Source organism: Sinocyclocheilus anshuiensis, unplaced genomic scaffold (assembly GCF_001515605.1).
Source record: "Sinocyclocheilus anshuiensis isolate Anshui unplaced genomic scaffold, SAMN03320099.WGS_v1.1 scaffold2285, whole genome shotgun sequence".
Classification (NCBI taxonomy): Eukaryota; Metazoa; Chordata; class Actinopteri; order Cypriniformes; family Cyprinidae; genus Sinocyclocheilus; species Sinocyclocheilus anshuiensis.
Genome location: NW_015552762.1, coordinates 43480 through 63977, shown reverse-complemented (window position 1 = coordinate 63977; position 20498 = coordinate 43480). Strand labels below are relative to the sequence as shown.

Below are 20498 nucleotides of genomic sequence, written 5' to 3'. Positions count from 1 at the left end.
TTCATATTATTGCTTTCTCCAATGAAAAAGTTATCTTGTATGAATAAGGAGAGAAATATGTACAGACATTAATTGATGGACTGGAGTCATGTGTATTATTCTGATGTTTTTATCAGTTGTTTCGACTACCCATTCACTGCAGAGGGTACAAAATAAATATCATAAGAATCACTAACCTGTTAAGGGTGCATCGACGAAACTGTAATGTGAGCAGTCCAAAATGCTCTTTTTTATTTATAGATTTCTTTATTTTTTTCAAACTGACAGTCATCTATAAAAGGCTTGAAATAAGATTTTTTCCAAAACAAGTCATACATGGTCAGAGTGACTTCACAGATTCCATCTTATTTTACAGATAAAGGCTGCTGTAATTGTGTAACATGGAAACATCGCACTATACTGTTGTTTCTGGACTCACAACCTCACGTTCCAACTTAGGCTGCCAAAACATCCCATGTGGTTTATAACCAGTTGAAAAATGCTTAAAAATGCTGAACTATTTCTTCTTTTTTTAAATCCTTTGAAATCATTTTGTTTATTCAAAATCAGTTTATTTTCCCAGCACAACTAGAAGCATTGTGAACAAATGATTTCCATAATGACCTTCAGTTTCTCTTGAATTAACAAAAACAAACCTGCATCTAGAAAATTTATACAATTCTGTCTAATGAAATCAATTCTATTCCATTTATTCTACAATAAAACAGTTCAAAGAGGACAACAGTGGACCACACATGTCCATCTCTGCTTGAACTTCAACACATTTGGAACTGTCTTTGACAGGCATATAAAAAGACTTGAAATGAATATCAGACTAGTGTCTGACTAAGTCACTAGTATTTGTACAAAAAACTCCAGTTTTTCCTCAGGAAACAGGCAGTTACATTTTGGTCTCACTGTCAGGGATCTTGGCATTCTCACACTCGCTCTCCTGAGAGATGAGCTGATATGACTTCTTAGTTTCGTTCTCCTCCACTACGGAGTTTCCGATCTCGGGATCAGTACCATGCAGCTCGTGACGTGACAGGTGCTCCACAATGCCAGCACCAATGGAGTCGCCCAAAACATTAGTGGTGGTGCGCAGCCGATCTCTGAAATAGCAGATGAAAACAAACGGATTAATTTTCATGGTGGAAGTATGCTGTGCTTGGTCCAAGTATACCACACAACTTCTTATCAAAATCAATGGGGATTCATTCTCTGGTTTACACATCTGGATGTCACATGAGCCTTTGTTGTGTTCTGAGGGCCTCATGTAGTTTCCGCTTAAGAAAAACAGTTCCTCCATCTTGTGTGGTGTTTTTGCTGACCCATCTTTCCTAGTATAAAGGTTCCTCAGAGTCTGAGGCCTCTTCTAAGCCTCACAATGCCTCTTCTGTTCTGTACGCTGCTTTAACCAGCACATAATCTGACAAGGTCCCTGACTGAACTTGAATTCAGCAACTGCTGTTTTGCTCTGAATGCGGTGAGAGTAAAGGTTGCAAGAACATGCTATTGAATATGGGTGTATTGCTCAATGGGTCCTAAACTCATTGGAAGCAGATGTTGCATGGCCATATACAATTGGATTATGGGTTATGGAATGTGAAAGATAGAATATGTTATGCTTACACCTGCAAACCCTGTGCATATGGTCGCGGAGGGGGTCTAGCGATATTATTTAATGAGAAGTGGAAAGTTTCAGATATATCTTTGCCAGAATATACTTCATTTAAGTCAGATGCTCTGCAAATTAATGGGTCAATTCCTACAATTTTTGCTACTGTATACTGTCCTCCTAAGGTAATTTCTGTTTTTCTACATGAATTTTTTTGCCTTTTTAACTTATCTTTGTTCATTGTCTCCTAGTGTGATTTTGCTTGGGGATTTTAATATTCTTATTGATAATGCAGGTAGCATATCTACAAGGGATTTTTTTATCATGCCTGGACAGCTTTGGTTTAAAACAATTTATAAATTCTCCTACCCATTTAAAAGGTCATACGCTGGATCTTGTGTGTTGCAGGTGTAATTCCTTTTAATTGCACTATTTCCGATGTGTCTTTATCAGATCATATGCTGGTGTCCTTTAATGCTCAGTTACCTGTATTCATGTTCAATCTATGTCGTTTCATTACATTTCGGAAGAATATTGATGTCTCAGTTTTTGCAGAAGGTCTTGCCACCCTTTCATGAATGGTCATTTTTCAACTCCAGATGAACTGGTTTTTCGATACAACTCTGTCTGGACTCCAAATGATAGATGCTCACGCGCCATTGAAAACAAGGACCGCTTCATTTGTTAATTCTGCTCCGTGGTTCACTCCAGAGCTACGGCAGTTAAAGTCTAGGGCCGTCATCTGGAGCATTTGTATGTCAGGACTGGACTTGTGTTACATAAAGAACTGTACTCTGGAGCATATGCATAACTATAAGGTAGCTCTTTCTACAGCTAAAACAGATTATTATGTCAGTTTAATTCTATAACAATAACAATAACTAATTCTGGTGAAGGGAACACAAGAACCCTTTTTTCTGTGGTAAAAAAATGTTAAAGCCACCGGATTATTTTCCTTCTCATTTGTACTCTGTTGATCTTTATGAAGCTTTAATGTCTTTTTTTTTTTTAAATAGAAAAATTAAAAATATTCATCAACAAATTTCTGCATCAAATTTAGTTTGTTGTGCTTTTAATATTTGTTCTGACCAACTTCCAATTTCTACTCTTTCCACATTTAAACTTCCAAGCACGGAGGAAGTAGTCCGTTTTGTTCAAAAATCTAAATCTACCTGTCGCTTGGATCCTTTTTCCAACGTATTTGATTAAAGCCTGTCTACCTTATCTCTCTTCTTTAATTACCAACATTATACACTCTTTGCTTGTTTCTGGTATTGTTCCATCTTCACTTAAAACTGCTGTGATAACTCCTATACCTAAGAAACCAGGGGCTGATTCAAGTAACTTTTATAATTTTCACCCCATTTCAAATCTACCGTTTCTTTCTAAAATACTGGAAAGGATTGTTGTAGCCCAGGTCCATGATCATCTTTCTGATAATAGTTTGTATGAGCAATTTAAATCTGGCTTTCATTCACATCATAGTGTTGAGACTGCATTAGTTAAGATTTCCAATGATTTATTGGCAGCTGCTGATTCAGGACTTCTATCTATACTTATTTTGCTTGATTTGAGCGCAGCATTTGATACTATCTCGCACAGTATTTTGTTGGACAGATTGGAGTCTATTGGAATCATGGGCACTGCCCTGACTTGGTTTCGATCTTATCTAACTTGGTACTCAATTTATACAGTTGAAGCAGTTTACATCAAAGCCTTCATATGTTACTATTGGGGTTCCGCAGGGTTCAGTCTTGGGTCCTCTCTTATTTATTATTTATCTTCTACCTCTTGGTAATATTTTTAAGAAATTTGGTATTCAGTTCCACTATTATGCTGATGACACCCAACTGTACCTGTCCTCCAAACCCACCTCTACTTTTCCTCCGTCTATCCACTCAGATTTTGTTAGCTGAGATTAAAGAGTGGTTTACATCAAATCTTCTTAAACTAAATAGTAGTAAGACTATTAACTAAATGTTAAAAAATGTAAAAAAAAACTAAATGTTCCTCAGTGAATATTGATAATTTTCCAGTGTCTGTCTCTAAACAGGTTAAAAGTTTGAGTGTTATCTTTGACAGTACTTTATTATTCAAAGCACATATAAATAGTGTATTTCGCTCTGTATATTTCCACATTATTAATCGTCTTCGTCTGGCTCTTTCAGTAAAGAGCACAGCGATCCTTGTTCATGCTTTAGTCACTTCACGTATTGATTATTGTAACGATTTTTTTTATGGTCTGCCTTCAAAGCTTCTCCATAAACTTAAGCTAGTACAGAATTCAACTGTACGATTTATTTGCAGAACTCCTATAACTGAACACATTACTCCCATGTTACAACACTTGCATTGGCTCCTGGTTAAATACCGTATTGAATTTAAAATCCTTCTCCTTAATTACATTTAATCTTACTCCATACTTATCTGACCTTCTTCATATCTACACTCCTACTCGCACTCTAAGATCATCTTCTGTACTCACTGTTGTTCTCCCTCGAATTCGCACAACTTCTATGGGGTCTCGAGCCTTTAGTCATACAGCGCCTTATTTATGGAACTCGTTACAACAGGATGTGCGAAATAGTGAAACTCTTATTGTTTTTAAATCTCGCCTTAAGACCCATCTTTTTAGGCATGCTTTTATGTGATTGCTTGTATTAGGTCTGTTTAGGCTGTAATAATTATTATTGTTGTTTAAGGTTGATTGTTTCAATGTAAGGTGTCCTTGAGTGTCATGTAAGGCGCCTATAAATAAAATGAAATGATAAGAATAATAATATTTTGCTGCTCAGCCCTGAAGTTCTGCCAATTCTCCCGTTCAGGGTTCCCACAGCTTTTGATCAATACATTTCCATGACTTTTCCAGTCATTCTGGATTATGAATGCTGATCGACATTTAAAAAAAAATTATATAGAGGTTCGATAGAGGTTATAGTCACAAAGAGCCATTACTAGCTGTTGAAGCCATTAAGCTTAACTTGGAGGAAAAAAATGAATATTATAAATTTATTATGAATTATCTCATTATGAATATAATTTATATTGTGATATAATATAATTAATATTTAATTATTCATATATTTCATTGTTTCATTGTTCATATTTAATTATGAACAATAACATATTTAATTTAATTATTTTATTTTAATTGGATTAATTTTTAATAATTATTTTATTAATTTGTATTAATTATAAATATTTTATTCATATTTTAATAAAACTTTCTATTACTTTTTAAGTAAAGTAATTTACACAAGGCCTGGAAATTGTTACAAACTGAACAAAATCTGAACAAAACCAGGTCTCATAATTCACCACATAACAAATTAAAGGCAGGGTAGGTGATTTGGTTCAAAAACATTTTTTCTTATGCTGGTTGAAAGTCTCCTCGATAGCAATCATTAAGTTAAGTGATCTAAATGTATTTATATCATCTGTGGAAGGTGTAGGACCATAAAATGTTTGTCCAATCATATCCCTTGATCCGAGGGCTATGATAGGCTGTCCCATCTGCCTGTCAACGTATGTATTTGTATACCTCCATGCACCCTGTTGGCGCAGACATGATACGTCATCAGCGCGTTCCATTATACTATTGCAGACCAAGCTAGAATGGAAGGTGTTATTATTGTAATATTATGTGCTTTGTACTGTAATGTTTTCTCACCAATGAGATGTGAGGTAATCTGACAATGTTGCATTCAACCCTCCAACAACGTAGTCTCTTATCGTGTAGCTGCTTAGCCTCTGGTCTGCCTGTGTGCGTTCATGTTTTGGAGGAGGCGTGGTTTTGGAGAGTGATTTACAAAGCTAGCTTGCTATTGCTAGCCTCTCTGAAATCGCCTACCCTACCTTTAATAATTAATTAATCAATTAGTAACAAATTATACAACTACAATAATTATATCCAACCTTACCTAGATACATACAGCATACTAACGTGTACTATATAGCAAATCTCAACAGGCTGATTGTTTAAATCATCACGAAATGTAAACTATATTATTGCATCTGTAGCTCTATATACAGTAAGATACACAAAGTTGGATATACAGTATATTATATCAAACTTTATTCACATATATGCAGTACACGCAATATAAACTATATAGCAAATCTTTACTGCATATTTATTTTTTTATTTTCGTCAAAAATGTAACTACACTATCGCCCAGCTCTTTATATAAAGTTATATAAGTATATATCAGTTTGTTCAACTCCGCATATCCGCATACAGTACATTCGCATAGAACGAGTACATGATTACTTGAAATCACAATCTGAAAATTCTTTAATATTTCTAGTTTTTTTATAACAGTGGGAACTCTTGTCTGTTTGTTAAAACTGATGACTGTAGTTCTTCAAATACCTTCTCCTCTACCAGTTTAATGTGCAAAATTTAAGTACACATTGGTATGCGGGTTGATCGGCATTTGTCATAATACTTAAAATAAAAAAATACTCACAGGAACCAATCAACAGCGATAATTAGAGTGATGTCATCGGTGGGCAGTCCTACAGAGGTCAGCACTATCACCATAGTAACCAGGCCAGCCTGAGGGATTCCAGCTGCACCAATGCTGGCTGCTGTTGCAGTGATGCTTTAAAATTATACAAAGCATGCATTCAAAAATCATTTTTGGTTTCAGTCAGATAAATAATTTAATAGTGTGAAAAATCAACTACATTTAAGGCAAATCACTACAGGCAAAGTCATTGTTTTTTTTTTTTCATGCACTGGTCAACTACTTCAGTAACGTCTTCTTTTAGACTAGTAAAAATATAACATCAAAAATAAATGTTTAAGTGTTTATTTTATTACACTATCTATTTGCATCTGTAGATTTTTAAAAGCTTTTTTCTCAAAATTAGTTTTTTCACACACTGAGTCAGAAATCTCCACTTCAGCAGCACTCTATATAGTTTTTTCTGAAGGTTTTTTTATTTTATTTTATTCCTAAAACAGTGGGGGGTTTTTTGTTTGTTTGTTTTTTTTCTGATGGTATTTTTGGATTTATGGAGAGATAAAAAAAAAGACATCCAAAATCTTTCTTGAAAAAAAAACAGAAAAATAAACTTTGCACCTGGCTTTATTCACGGTTCATATTTTTGTTCTGCAACTGTATGCAAATTAGGGCATTTTTAATTAGACAACACCTAATGTGCATATTTAAACATAACATTTCAGAACACTTGTAATACAAAATTTATAATGTACTGTGATTAATCAGCTAGGCAACTATGGTGATATTAGTTAAAATGTTTACCAAAACGTTTTATGGTGTCTTGCCTTAACTGAATAAATGTCCTTTTTTCGTCCTAACTGTACCTGATGGTTAGGATCTCTCCAAAGTTCAAATCCATGTCATTGACTTGTGCAATGAAGATGGCAGCCAGAGCCTCATACAGAGCGGTGCCATCCATGTTTATTGTCGCTCCAACAGGCAGCACAAAACGGGTTACACGTTTATCCACATGGTTATTTTCCTCTAGACACTTAAAGGTGATGGGCAGGGTGGCAGAGCTAGGGAGAAATAAATTGTCATCATCATGTTCAAAACTCGAAAATGTACACAAAAGGAAAATGTTGACAACTTTTTCCAGTGGCGAGTCACAACGGCCTGTCAAGATCCAAAAGGCACCAAAAAATAAATAAATGGTCCAAATGAGAACATATACGAACAGCATGTAGTGGGTGAGTAAATATTAACTAACCCTTTTAAGCATGTAGCGAAAATCTCATGCTCCGCTTTGCAGTAGCGCTAAAGCAAAATAAATCACATTTACTTGTGTTATGAATGAGAGTTCACGGTCTGTGTTTAATGTGATGAAATAAAAACAGTGTACAGCACCTGATGTCAAGAAACGTCTTTCTGTTAAGTTGCCCTCACGTACTGGGCACCAAAACAACATACTATGCAACCAGCATAATTCGATTCACGAACAAATGACTCTTACAAGCCAATTCACATAGTGATTCAAAAACATACAGGGTGACAAACTTGATTTCCAAATCAATTACTCTTATGAGCCGGTACCATGAACACTGGCTCAAGTTAAAGGGAAAGTTCATCCAAAAATCAAAATTACCCCATAAGTTAACCTCAAGCCAGTATGGCTTTCTTCTTTCAGACGAATGCAATCGGAGTTTGCAAGAGCCAAAATGTCCTGGCTCTTCCAAGCTTTTTTTCAATAGTCCAATATAATTCCAATAAACCGCATCCATCCATCATAAAAAAGTGCTCTACATGGTTCCGGGGGGTGAATAAAGGCCTCCTGAAGCTAATCAATGCATTTTTGTAAGAAAAATATCCATATTTAAAACTTTATAAACCGTAAGCTTTCGCTAACTGTCGTACGTGCAATCACTAGAGCAGGGGTGTCCAAACTTGGTCCTGGAGGGCCGGTGTCCTGAAGAGTTTAGCTCCAACCCCAATTAAACACACCTGAACCAGCTAATCAAGCTCTTACTAGGCATACTAGAAACTTAAAGGCAGGTGTGTTGAGGCAAGTTGGAGCTAAACTCTGCAGGACACCGGCCCTCCAGGACCGAGTTTGGGCAGCCCTGCACTAGAGAGTGGCTTTCCAGCGGATGACATAGGACAGGGGTAGGCAAGTTCGGTCCTAGAGAGCCGTAGTCCTGCAGAGTTCAGCTCCAACCCTAATCAAACACACCTGAACAAGCTAATCAATGTCTTCAGGATTACTAAGGCTATAGGCAGGTGAGTTTTTTTTTCAGGGTTGGAGCTGAACTCTGCAGGACTGCGGCTCTCTAGGACCGAACTTGCCTACCCCTGACATAGGACATAGGCGTAGCTTAATGTCCGGTGAGAATATGCCAGTCTCGAGAGCAAAGGAAGCAAAGTTTCTTTTGTTTAGCAAAGAAAAAACAGGGTCCTCTTAGCTTATATCGAAATCCTCCAACATTTTTCTTTACAAACCTTGTTTTATACGTCTAATTCGTGACTGGTGTTTTGTTTTGCTCTCTCCTCTGCGCTGGATCATACCTGTCAACATTTGGGTCCCAAAATTCGGGAGACAGGGCGACATTTTTATGTGTCGATTGTGTGAGAGGGATGCGAGGGCTAATCAAACACACCTGAACAAGCTAATCAATGTCTTTAGGATTACTAAGGCTATAGGCAGGTGAGTTTTTTTTTTCAGGGTTGGAGCTGAACTCTGTGCGGCTCTCTAGGACAGAACTTGCCTACCCCTGATATAGGCCTAATGAGGTTTGGGCCATACAAATTACGGGAGTTTTACCGGAGTCGAATGTAGCAAACATATAAAATACGCCCAGTGGGATTTTTTTATAGAAAGATTAAAAATACGGGAGAAATACGGGAAAATATTTAAACGGGATGATAGTGGGATAGAAAGGTAAAATACGGGAGAATCCCGGGAAAAACGGGAGGGTTAACAGGTATGCGCTGGATGGATGCACTTTTTTGGGCTTCAAAATCTTAACCCCCATTCACTGCCATTATAAAGCTTGGAAGAGCCAGGACATTTTTAATATAACTCTGACTGCATTTGTCTGAAAGAAAAAAGTCATATACATCAAGGATGGCTTGAGGGTGAGTAAATCATGGGGTAATTTAAATTTTTGGGTGAACTATCCCTTTAATGGATAGCTCAATAAGTCTCCGGTTTGAATCCGTTTGATGATTCATTTACTGAATTTAATTGTTGAGAGCGGCTACTGAATCAACATCTTATCATTATTTTCAGTTATATCCGTATCGAAATGAAGCAAGCTCTGTGGTAAATTAAATATATACATTTGAAATGTATTTCAATTTAAAAGCTCACCTGGATGAGGTACCGAGTGCAGTGACAAGGGCTTGCAGAAGTCCAGCGATGAACACAAATGGATTTTTCCGCGTCACAAGGAAGTAAAGCGAAGGCAGTACGATGACTGCATGTATCAGTAGGCCAATGATGACTGTGATGGTGTACATGCCCAACTGGCCTCCCATTTCTGATATATCATCCATCTCAACAATTTTTCCAGCAATCAGGAACATTATGCCGAGAGGAGCGTACCTGAGGTGGGAAAACACATTAGATATTTATTACCGTTACAGAAAAAAATTGCGGAAAACGTATACTTGAAGACAAAGAATGTGAACCTAAGTTAATAAAGTGTTTTTCTATGGTCATGTTTTGACTAAAATGTTCACAAATGCAACAAAAAACAATGTGCAACCGTATAATTTATAATCTAACAACATGATATCTGACAGTTGAGAAGGCATTTGTATGATTCGGTTTCATCAATTCGTGCAAAAAAAAAAATTAAAGACTCTTCTGAACTGATTCTTTTTAATCGAGTCAGTAAAAAAGATTCACAAAACAAATTCAAACTCAATCGTGAGTTAGCAGATTTTGAATCAGATTCATTCAATCGGTGAATCGTTCAGAGCCGTTATTGAGTTCACAACTGACTTCCTTACTGCACTGCATGTACTTTTTTCGGCCCTGTCGGATTCTAGATGAACCAGGAACCGTGCTTTGATGGTTTTCATGTTCGTAAAATCTTCTGTCTACTTTAACTGGCAGAAACAGGCATAGATATTCTTGTGATATTTATGACACAAACACAGTCATGATTACCAGAGAGTGAAAGCATCAAATTTGGAACAAATTTATAATAAAATTAACTACAAAAGCAACCAGGTTTATAGCTATAACTTAAGTTGTTGTGGTCTATACTAAATTATTGAGCTATTAAGCATTTATTTGTTCATGTAAAGAGACACAAATTGAAATTCTGACATAAATTGGCATATAAATAAGTTGCCGTTTAAACTGTCAAGTCAATGCTAACAATTCATTTAGATTTTAGACACAATTTTTAACTGCCAAATGAATGAATAGATGGATTTCTCTGTTTTTTTCTTTGCAAAGTGTTTTTCTATGGTCATGTTTTGCCTCGCGGCACTTCAGATGGCGACTAAAATGTTCACAAATGCAACAAAAAGCAATGTGCAACAGTAATTTATAATCTAACAACATGATATCTGACAGGCATTTGTATGATTCGGTTTCATCAATTCATGCAACAACAAAAAAAGACTCTTCTGAACTGATTCTTTTTAATTCATTTCAATTCATTATTCCATTATTTATTATATAAGTGCCAATTGTTTACTCTTTCCTCCAATTTCATTATGTTTCAATTGCTATTGTTTCAGTAAGTCTGAAATTAAAATCACAAAAACAATCTGGTGGGCCATGCCCATGACTTGGTTTACCATATTTTCAGTGGTTTTCATGAATTAAAAAAAAAAAACACTGTTTGAGAAAACCAAGTACGTAATGTGCTCAAAGCTGAAAACGTTCCCACTCTAAATCACTCACCACATGATAATGGCAACAAGCCTCATGATGGCCTCATTTAGACAGTCAAAGAAATCCCGTAGTGGTTGACCCTGTTCCTTCATGTTCCCAATGATGAGGCCAAAGCACATGGAGAAGACCACGAGTCCAAGCGCGTTGATTCCATTAACCGTTCCCAGCACTGGTATCACCTCTTCACGTTTGAGTTCCTGTGACCCGTTATTCAAACTGAACAATGTCTCGTTTACCAGAACTTTAACTGTGACCACTCGCTTGCCATATTGAGTTTTAAACTGAGGAGGGTAGAGAGAATAGAAAGAGTTACTTGGTTGTGTTTATCATCTAGATTTTTAGTGGTACTTGTGCATTAAAAACTCGTATTAAAACATTACCTGTTGCGTACAAGCTTGCACTAAATTAGGAGGAAACATGTTTCTGTTAAAAAAATGCAAATATAAAGTTATAAAAGAAAAAAAACAGATATAATAAAAATGTAAATTAAAAATGAACTTCATACCTGATGAGATCAAGGAAGGCATCTGCTGGACTGACTTGTTCTATTTTCTCCTGTTTGGTGAATTCGTCTTTAGAGCCTTTTCCCGGGTGGATGATGAGCACCATGACGATCCCGATGAACACAGCGATGATAGTGGTGGTGGTGTAGTAAACTACAGCTCTCACACCCATCTTCCCTGAAGCTCGACTGTCCAGAGCAGCCATGCCTGCACACAGGTGACGTCAAACTGCAATATTATAGTAATGCATACAGTGCCTATAGTAATGCAAGCAACAGCATATTATATTAGAAATACAGTGACAGTCAAAAGTTTGGACACACCTGCTCATTCTACACTAGAGTTCAAAAGTTTAGGTTTCGTAAGATTTTTGGTCACACTTTAGTTTAAGGTCCAATTCTCACTATTAACTAACTATTAACTATGACTTTTACCTCAATAAACTCCTAATTTGCTGATTATTAATAATTAGCATGGTAGCTGTTAAGTTTAGGTATGGGGTAAGATTAAGGGATCTAAAATATGGTCATGCAGAATAAGGCATTAATATGTGCTTTATAAGTACTAATAAACAGCCAATATGTCAGTAATATGCATGATAATAAACGACTAGTTAATAGTGAGAATTGATCCTTAAAATTAAGTGTTAGCAATTTGTTTTTTAATGTTTAATGCTCATGAAGGCTGCATTTATCTGATCAGAAATACAGTAAAAACTGTAAAATTGTGAAATATGTTTACAATTTAAAAAATTGTTTTCTATTGTAATATATTTTAAAGTGTAATTTATTCCTGTGATGCAAAGCTGAGTTTTCAGCATCATTACTCCAGTCTTCAGTGTCACATGATCAGACACAATTTTTAACTGCCAAATGAATGAATAGATGGATTTCTCTGTTTTTTTCTTTGCAAAGTGTTTTTCTATGGTCATGTTTTGCCTCGCGGCACTTCAGATGGCGACTAAAATGTTCACAAATGCAACAAAAAGCAATGTGCAACAGTAATTTATAATCTAACAACATGATATCTGACAGGCATTTGTATGATTCGGTTTCATCAATTCATGCAACAACAAAAAAAGACTCTTCTGAACTGATTCTTTTTAATTCATTTCAATTCATTATTCCATTATTTATTATATAAGTGCCAATTGTTTACTCTTTCCTCCAATTTCATTATGTTTCAATTGCTATTGTTTCAGTAAGTCTGAAATTAAAATCACAAAAACAATCTGGTGGGCCATGCCCATGACTTGGTTTACCATATTTTCAGTGGTTTTCATGAATTAAAAAAAAAAAACACTGTTTGATAAAACCAAGTACGTAATGTGCTCAAAGCTGAAAACGTTCCCACTCTAAATCACTCACCACATGATAATGGCAACAAGCCTCATGATGGCCTCATTTAGACAGTCAAAGAAATCCCGTAGTGGTTGACCCTGTTCCTTCATGTTCCCAATGATGAGGCCAAAGCACATGGAGAAGACCACGAGTCCAAGCGCGTTGATTCCATTAACCGTTCCCAGCACTGGTATCACCTCTTCACGTTTGAGTTCCTGTGACCCGTTATTCAAACTGAACAATGTCTCGTTTACCAGAACTTTAACTGTGACCACTCGCTTGCCATATTGAGTTTTAAACTGAGGAGGGTAGAGAGAATAGAAAGAGTTACTTGGTTGTGTTTATCATCTAGATTTTTAGTGGTACTTGTGCATTAAAAACTCGTATTAAAACATTACCTGTTGCGTACAAGCTTGCACTAAATTAGGAGGAAACATGTTTCTGTTAAAAAAATGCAAATATAAAGTTATAAAAGAAAAAAAACAGATATAATAAAAATGTAAATTAAAAATGAACTTCATACCTGATGAGATCAAGGAAGGCATCTGCTGGACTGACTTGTTCTATTTTCTCCTGTTTGGTGAATTCGTCTTTAGAGCCTTTTCCCGGGTGGATGATGAGCACCATGACGATCCCGATGAACACAGCGATGATAGTGGTGGTGGTGTAGTAAACTACAGCTCTCACACCCATCTTCCCTGAAGCTCGACTGTCCAGAGCAGCCATGCCTGCACACAGGTGACGTCAAACTGCAATATTATAGTAATGCATACAGTGCCTATAGTAATGCAAGCAACAGCATATTATATTAGAAATACAGTGACAGTCAAAAGTTTGGACACACCTGCTCATTCTACACTAGAGTTCAAAAGTTTAGGTTTCGTAAGATTTTTGGTCACACTTTAGTTTAAGGTCCAATTCTCACTATTAACTAACTATTAACTATGACTTTTACCTCAATAAACTCCTAATTTGCTGATTATTAATAATTAGCATGGTAGCTGTTAAGTTTAGGTATGGGGTAAGATTAAGGGATCTAAAATATGGTCATGCAGAATAAGGCATTAATATGTGCTTTATAAGTACTAATAAACAGCCAATATGTCAGTAATATGCATGATAATAAACGACTAGTTAATAGTGAGAATTGATCCTTAAAATTAAGTGTTAGCAATTTGTTTTTTAATGTTTAATGCTCATGAAGGCTGCATTTATCTGATCAGAAATACAGTAAAAACTGTAAAATTGTGAAATATGTTTACAATTTAAAAAATTGTTTTCTATTGTAATATATTTTAAAGTGTAATTTATTCCTGTGATGCAAAGCTGAGTTTTCAGCATCATTACTCCAGTCTTCAGTGTCACATGATCCTTCAGAAATCATTATCATTTGCTGACTTGCTGCTCAGTAAACATTTCTTATTATTATCAATGTTGAAAACTGTGATGCTTAACATTTTGGTGGAAAAAAAAAATCTTATAGGAATATGTAGTATAGAGTAGTGTAGGAATAATGTAGTGACCTCTCTTTTATTTGAGTTTTTTGGCTGATTTTCCTTCACACTTCAGTCGATAGTTGTTTAATACACGTTTTTAAGGAAGTACAATTTATGTTTGTCTACAAAAGTAATTTAAGTAGAAGCTTTTAGACCAAACATAAAATCTGTCAAATTCAGTGTGTCTAATCTATTGATTGGTACTGTAAAGAAAGAAAGTCTCTACATTGATGCTCAACAACAATAGCTTGTATAGCAGTCAGACAGTATATTTCCTGAAGGTCACTGACCACGACTGCCATTCAGCATTTCTCTCTATAGGACTGAAACAGCCATTGTATTGAACTATGTATGTCTTCCATTATTATGTGTGTGTGCATGTGTGATACTAAGTAGTGATCTAACTGCCCCCAACCCCATAAAAACCCCTCAGCTTTACACCCCACAGTGGCCTGGGAACCTTCTGCACAGGTCATGTTCTTGTCCTGCTGCTCTCATTAGTTCTCGTCTCCATGGTAACGATGACTTCCCCTGCATGAGTCTTATAAAGTCTTATTCTCCTATACTGCAGAGTAATTACCTTACATATACACACACACACAAACACAGTCTTCAAAGAGGAATTGTGTGTGACCCTCACAAAGAAACTCTCTAATGAGAGCTCACTCTCTGTGGCCATCAGCGAACAGCCAGAATTTACTGATAAATTTAATCATGTTCCATCAAGTAGTTGTTTAATCAAATATTTAGAGCTCTAAACTGAAATATTAAACTGCAGCGGGTGATTTGAGTAATTCCTCAAATTTTGAGGAAAGGCTTGGTACTACTTTCTAAGAAACTGGGCTTATGATTTTTACATGGTGGACAATAGAGTGGTGGAAAACCAGATTCAAACCATATCAAAAGGCCAGAATATCATAGATTTGAAGGTGGATTATATTAAGCAACCTAGAATCTCATTGACAACGATGATGGTTCTGGGCGTAATGACGAAACTGTCAGGATAAGTAGCTGAATTCAGTCGCTATAAAATAATTCGACATAATAATGTGAATGTCAGGGTTATGGACCTGTCTGTGTGTGTTTTTGCTCCTTGTGACCCAGCTTCTGTTTCCTGTTGATTGTGTTAATTTGATTCCAGGTGTGTCTAGTTCTTCCCCCAATTATCCTGTGTTTAAAAGCCCTAGTCCTTTCAGTCAGTGTTTGTCGGTTCTGAACGTCATTCTATGTGTTCCTGTGTCTCCTACGTACCCCTTGTGTTTGGATTATTAAAAGACTGTGGTTTGAAGCTATCTCCGTGTCTCTTCGTTCCGTGCTCCGAGTGGAGTGTGACAGAAGAACCGACCTAAACAGTTACCTCCGTTTGTACCCTCCGTTTTGTTTCCATTTTTCTCCCAGTGTTTTTCTTTCCGTTGTGTCCCCATGGATCCCTTCACTCGCCCCGAATTCCTCCTCCTCCTGCTGGAGCAGGGAGACAAAGCTCTCGAGGACCATACCAAACTGTTCCTGTTGGTCGCTAACATCACCAGCTACCCGGACGACGCGCTCTGCTCTTTCTATGACGCAAGCCTGAACGCCGAGTGCAGAGCGCTGTCGTCCGAAGATGGTCCTCGGGAGGAATTCGCCGCCTTCGTGGAGTGGACTCTGGTGAGAAACGGGTCGCCACTCACCATCTGCCCCGTGGATGATCTCGCCAGATCCACTCTGGTCCCAGAGCCCAGTCCACCATCTCCCAGCGTTACGGAGCATCAGCCTGAGCCCACCGATGACGGAGAGCCATTTCCCGCAGCCCCTCCGCTCGCCCTCAGCCCACCATCATTGAGGTGCGAGCCCCGCGGGACTGCCATCCTCCAGCGTCGCCGGGGTTGGAGTATCCCTCAACTCCGCCTCGGCCCGTAGACCCAGCGGCTCCACCTCGGCTCCTAGCTCCATGTCTCCTCGTTCCGTGCTCCGAGTGGAGTGTGACAATGAATCTGTGAAAATTAGAACTCTCTCCAGTTCATCCCACAAACTCCGATCTCTATCGTTAGTTTGATCTGAAGCTTCTGCATTAGCTCTCAACCAATGATTCACCGGAGCTCGCAAAGACCGCCTCCCTCAGTTCCATGTTGCACACGGAAAAGTAAAAAGAAATAAATGAATAAATAAATCTGGAAATAAATACATGTGGGAATAAATAAATATGAAAAAATAAATATGAAAAAATAAATAAATGCATGAATAAATAAATATTAAATAAATATAAAAATAAACGAAATAATAAGTAAAATAAAATAAAAATAAATGTAAAAAAAAATATATATATATAACAAATAAAAATGAATACAGAAAATAATACAAAGGAAAAAAGTAATAAAAAATACATTCAGGATTAAATTTGATTACAAATTAACTATATTTGTTTTATCAAGTCATTTATTTCTTTATTAATTTTCCTATTATTACATTTATTTATTTATCTATCTATATATTTATTTATTTGTCATTTCTGCAGGTTTGGTCCTCCATACAGGGAGCCATTAAACAATGCTTCTCAAAGATCTTCAAATCAGTGTCACTGGTCGTCGCCTCTAAAGTTTTTCCTTGTTTTGGCTTTTACAGATTTGGTTGACCCGATGACATGCTATGATGCACCACACGAGTGTGTGTGTGTGTGTGTGTGTGTTTATGTTTGAGTGTTTGATCTGAATGGACCTCTACACTCTTAAAAATAAAGGTGCTTCACGATGCATTAGAAGAACCTTTTTGTCTAAATGGTTCCATAAAGAACCTTACATCTGAAGAACCTTTCTGTTTCACAAAAGGTTCTTTGTGGCGAAAGAAGGTTCTTCAGATTATAAAAAGGTAAGAAAGAGATGGTTCTTTAAAGAACCTTTGACTGAATGGTTCCTCTATGGCATCGCTGTGAATGCACCTTTTGAAGCACCTTTATTTTTAAGAGTGTACTGTGTCATTGATGTTCAGACTTGTGACTGTGCAACTGAGAGCAAGACCGAAACAAACAGCGTACATCTGATAAGATCTTTAAAGACAGCTGCTATTATATCTGTATATCTGTTGCAATAAGTCAATATTAAATTAAAACAGACTCTATTTACTTAATACACATTTCTGGTCCTATGGTAAATGGCATTCCAAAGTCAACATTACTCCAAAGAAAAAACAATTTGTTTTAATCATCCTTCATCAAAATGTAATAATGTGCTCCACCTCTTTCCTTTTCTGAGGAAATCATGAATATCTTTTACTTTTTAACCCCTTCACTCCAGCCATCTGGTATGTAACAACCACTTTTCACAATCCGATCAATTTCTGCTATATAAAATCAAGTCCTGCCATAGTTTTTCTTGTTGAATATCATGTTTCACTCATGTTAGTGAAATGACTCGTGAATGCTGTTTCATGTGGACTCTATAGCATAAAAGCAGCACAAAGATGTACACAAACTAAAAGCATTGTCTTTTTTATTCTATATAAGCTGTTTGTTCCATAGGCAATCCATAAATCTGCACAGCAGCCATCAATCTGCCTGGAAACTATCTGCAGCTTTATTTGGAAAGCAGCAAATGCTATTTATACAGAAAGTGTGTGTGTGTGAGAGAGAGAGCTGACTGAAAGGAGCTTTTGTTCATTTCTCTGTATGGTCACTTTGACCTCTGACCTCTTGTCTGTTTGGAAAGTGAGCATCAAAGCACTGACCTCACACACACTCTCACCTGCCCCCCTTTTCTTAAACGGGTTGAACTGCTTAGAGAACCTATGTTAACCTTCCTTAAGATTTATTTAGAAGCAAAACAGGCCTAGAAGCTGGACTAGCCTTGTTGAAGATCTCAAAACGAACTGAATTCTTCTTAAAACTATTATATATGGTTTTGGTATCTATAAAATCAATTTGCAAATACATTTACAGCTGAAAAAAACACAATTGCTTCAGCCGCATGAGTGACATAACAATATCTGTCGTCCCCTTTGAGCCTGACCAGATTAGATTTGGCCCGTCCCCTGCATCATGTGTTTATCTCAGACTCATGCAGTTCTGGCTTTAGCTGGCAGAGTTGCCCATGTCTGGTCACTGGTCAGTGCCTGGTGGCGCCGCAGCGGCCCGTACCTGTGATTAAACTGGACACCAGCAGGGGGAGCACCAGCATCTGCAGCATTCTCATCAGCAGCTCTCCAGGAAAGGAGAAGTACTTCACCTCTCGATAGGACATTTTATACGGCCGCAGTCCGAATCCCAGAATTATACCTGTGAGAGAAACACACATGCACCTTTAATTGTTTTGTAAAAAATACTTTTTGCATTTAGCATTTTTTTAGCTTGAGTGTTTAGGTTATGTAACGTGTTTATGAACTGAAACAGAAGAAGAAGAAAAAGAATGTTATGATTGTGAAATAGTCTAAGTATGTTGTACTGTGTCAGTGCTAAAGTCAGAGCACAATACTGACTGTGTCAAAACAAACTTAAGAAAAGCTAATGGAATTTCTGTCACAATTTAGAACCAATTATAATGTTATCCAAAGAGAAACGGGATATTATTTTGAATTAAAAAAAAAATCATATTGGTTCCAAATTGTGACCCTGGACCACAAAACCAGTCTTAAGTAGCACGGATATATTTGTAGCAATAGCCAAAAATACATTGTATGGGTCAAAATTATAGATTTTTCTTTTATGCCAAAAATCATTAGGATATTAAGTAAAGATCATGCTCCATGAAGATATTTGGTAAATTTCCTACCGTAAATATATCAAAACTTAATTTTTTAATTTGTAATATGCATTGTTAAGGACTTCATTCAGACAACTTTAAAGATGATTTTCTCAATATTTAGATTTTTTATTTTTTTTGCACCCTCAGATTCCAGATTTTCAAATAGTTGTATCTCGCCCAAATATTGTCCTATCCTAACAAACCATACATCAATGGAAAGCTTATTTATTCAGCTTTCAGATGATGTATGAATCTCAATTTCGAAAAATTGACCCTTATGACTGGTTTTGTTGTCCAGGGTCACAATTATCATAAAAATTCAATTTAAATGTTCATTAATGAAATTCTTTAATAGTATTCTTTACGATTTTTTAAAAGGCTGAGGTTCAGTGTTTTGTTACGACATCCAATGTGAAAAAAAAAAACTGAAAAATGAAATCTAATATATAAGATGTTGAATATGATGATGGCATATCAACATACTTGCTGAATAATTCTGTATGACATTAAATATGTTCCCTGAAACATTAAGCAATTCATTGAAATTAGGCAGATTAAAGGTGGGGTAAGCGATTTTTCAAAAACGCTTTAGAAAACTGATTCGGGCCGAATAGCAAAACAAACTTGTAGCCAATCAGCAGTAAGGGGCGTGTCTACTCATGATGTGGAGGAGAGAGAGTTCAGTGAACAGGACGGACATTAGCCGAGCTGAGCGACAGAAAGATAGAGATGGCGGATAAAAAACAAAAGAGGAAAACGTTTGCGGAAACAAAACAAGGCTTAAGGCAAGAAGTAGGACCCGTGTAAATATCGGATCAGCTTTCCAGCGCTGGAGAGAACTCAAGGAGCAGAAGGCCTGCGATCGGATGCCGAGGTTGCTTGGTTTCTTCTCGATAGGTGAGTAACACCGTGTCTGCGCCGCAACAGCTAAAGTCTGTCTAGTACACTGGACGAGACAAAGTGACCGTTGAAAATCATTTGAAATTTGTGTCAATACGTCATGAACAGAACGCAGCAGCAGTTTTCTGTCGGGGATTTGTCGTGTCGTGCTGCATCCAGTGTAGACCATAGATATGTATATATATATCTATGGTGTAGACAGCATCACTGATTATAATGAGTTCCATAGTATTTTGTCGCGCCGCGTCACTCGCGTCCGGTGTAGACACGGTGTAACATTGGTTTTGCTTTGTTTCACAGAACTAATCGTTGCCTGGGTTGTGTACGTATGTGTGGGGAGGAGCTATCAAAATAGGGGCGAGACCCTTTCGGGGTAGGGGCGTGTTTGTTTTGGTAATTTCAAATGTCAGCATTGGCTACCAGAAATCGCTTACCCACCTTTAATCAGCCATTATTTGGCCATTTTGAGATTCACAATTCTATATTTTTAACAATTTTTTTTTGCCGTTTTTTTTTTTTTGTCTTTATTACGAAAGGAGTTAGTTGACAGAAAGCGAAGTGGGATACAGAGAGGGGTTGCCCAAAGTTCAATG

The 20498-nt window shown here is 36.9% G+C and overlaps 1 protein-coding gene across 3 annotated transcripts in view; it reads right to left on the bottom strand.

The window, feature by feature from the left end:
• Window positions 1-494: 494 nt before the first annotated feature.
• The window catches only part of LOC107667878 (excitatory amino acid transporter 1-like), a 22448-nt gene continuing 2444 nt past the window's right edge, over window positions 495-20498 (bottom strand). For 2 of the 3 annotated variants that reach the window (XM_016459608.1, XM_016459609.1), the window contains 8 exons: window positions 18402-18539; window positions 13321-13525; window positions 13196-13238; window positions 12825-13096; window positions 9413-9646; window positions 6930-7124; window positions 6067-6201; window positions 495-1091 (listed from right to left, as the gene is read on the bottom strand). In XM_016459608.1, coding sequence (XP_016315094.1) covers window positions 881-1091; window positions 6067-6201; window positions 6930-7124; window positions 9413-9646; window positions 12825-13096; window positions 13196-13238; window positions 13321-13525; window positions 18402-18539 — 1433 coding nt within the window. In that variant the 3' untranslated portion in view covers window positions 495-880. Of the gene's footprint in view, window positions 1092-6066; window positions 6202-6929; window positions 7125-9412; window positions 9647-10963; window positions 11236-11334; window positions 11378-11459; window positions 11708-12824; window positions 13097-13195; window positions 13239-13320; window positions 13526-18401; window positions 18540-20498 lie in introns of those variants that run through there. The other variant, XM_016459610.1, reaches the window with a different exon arrangement.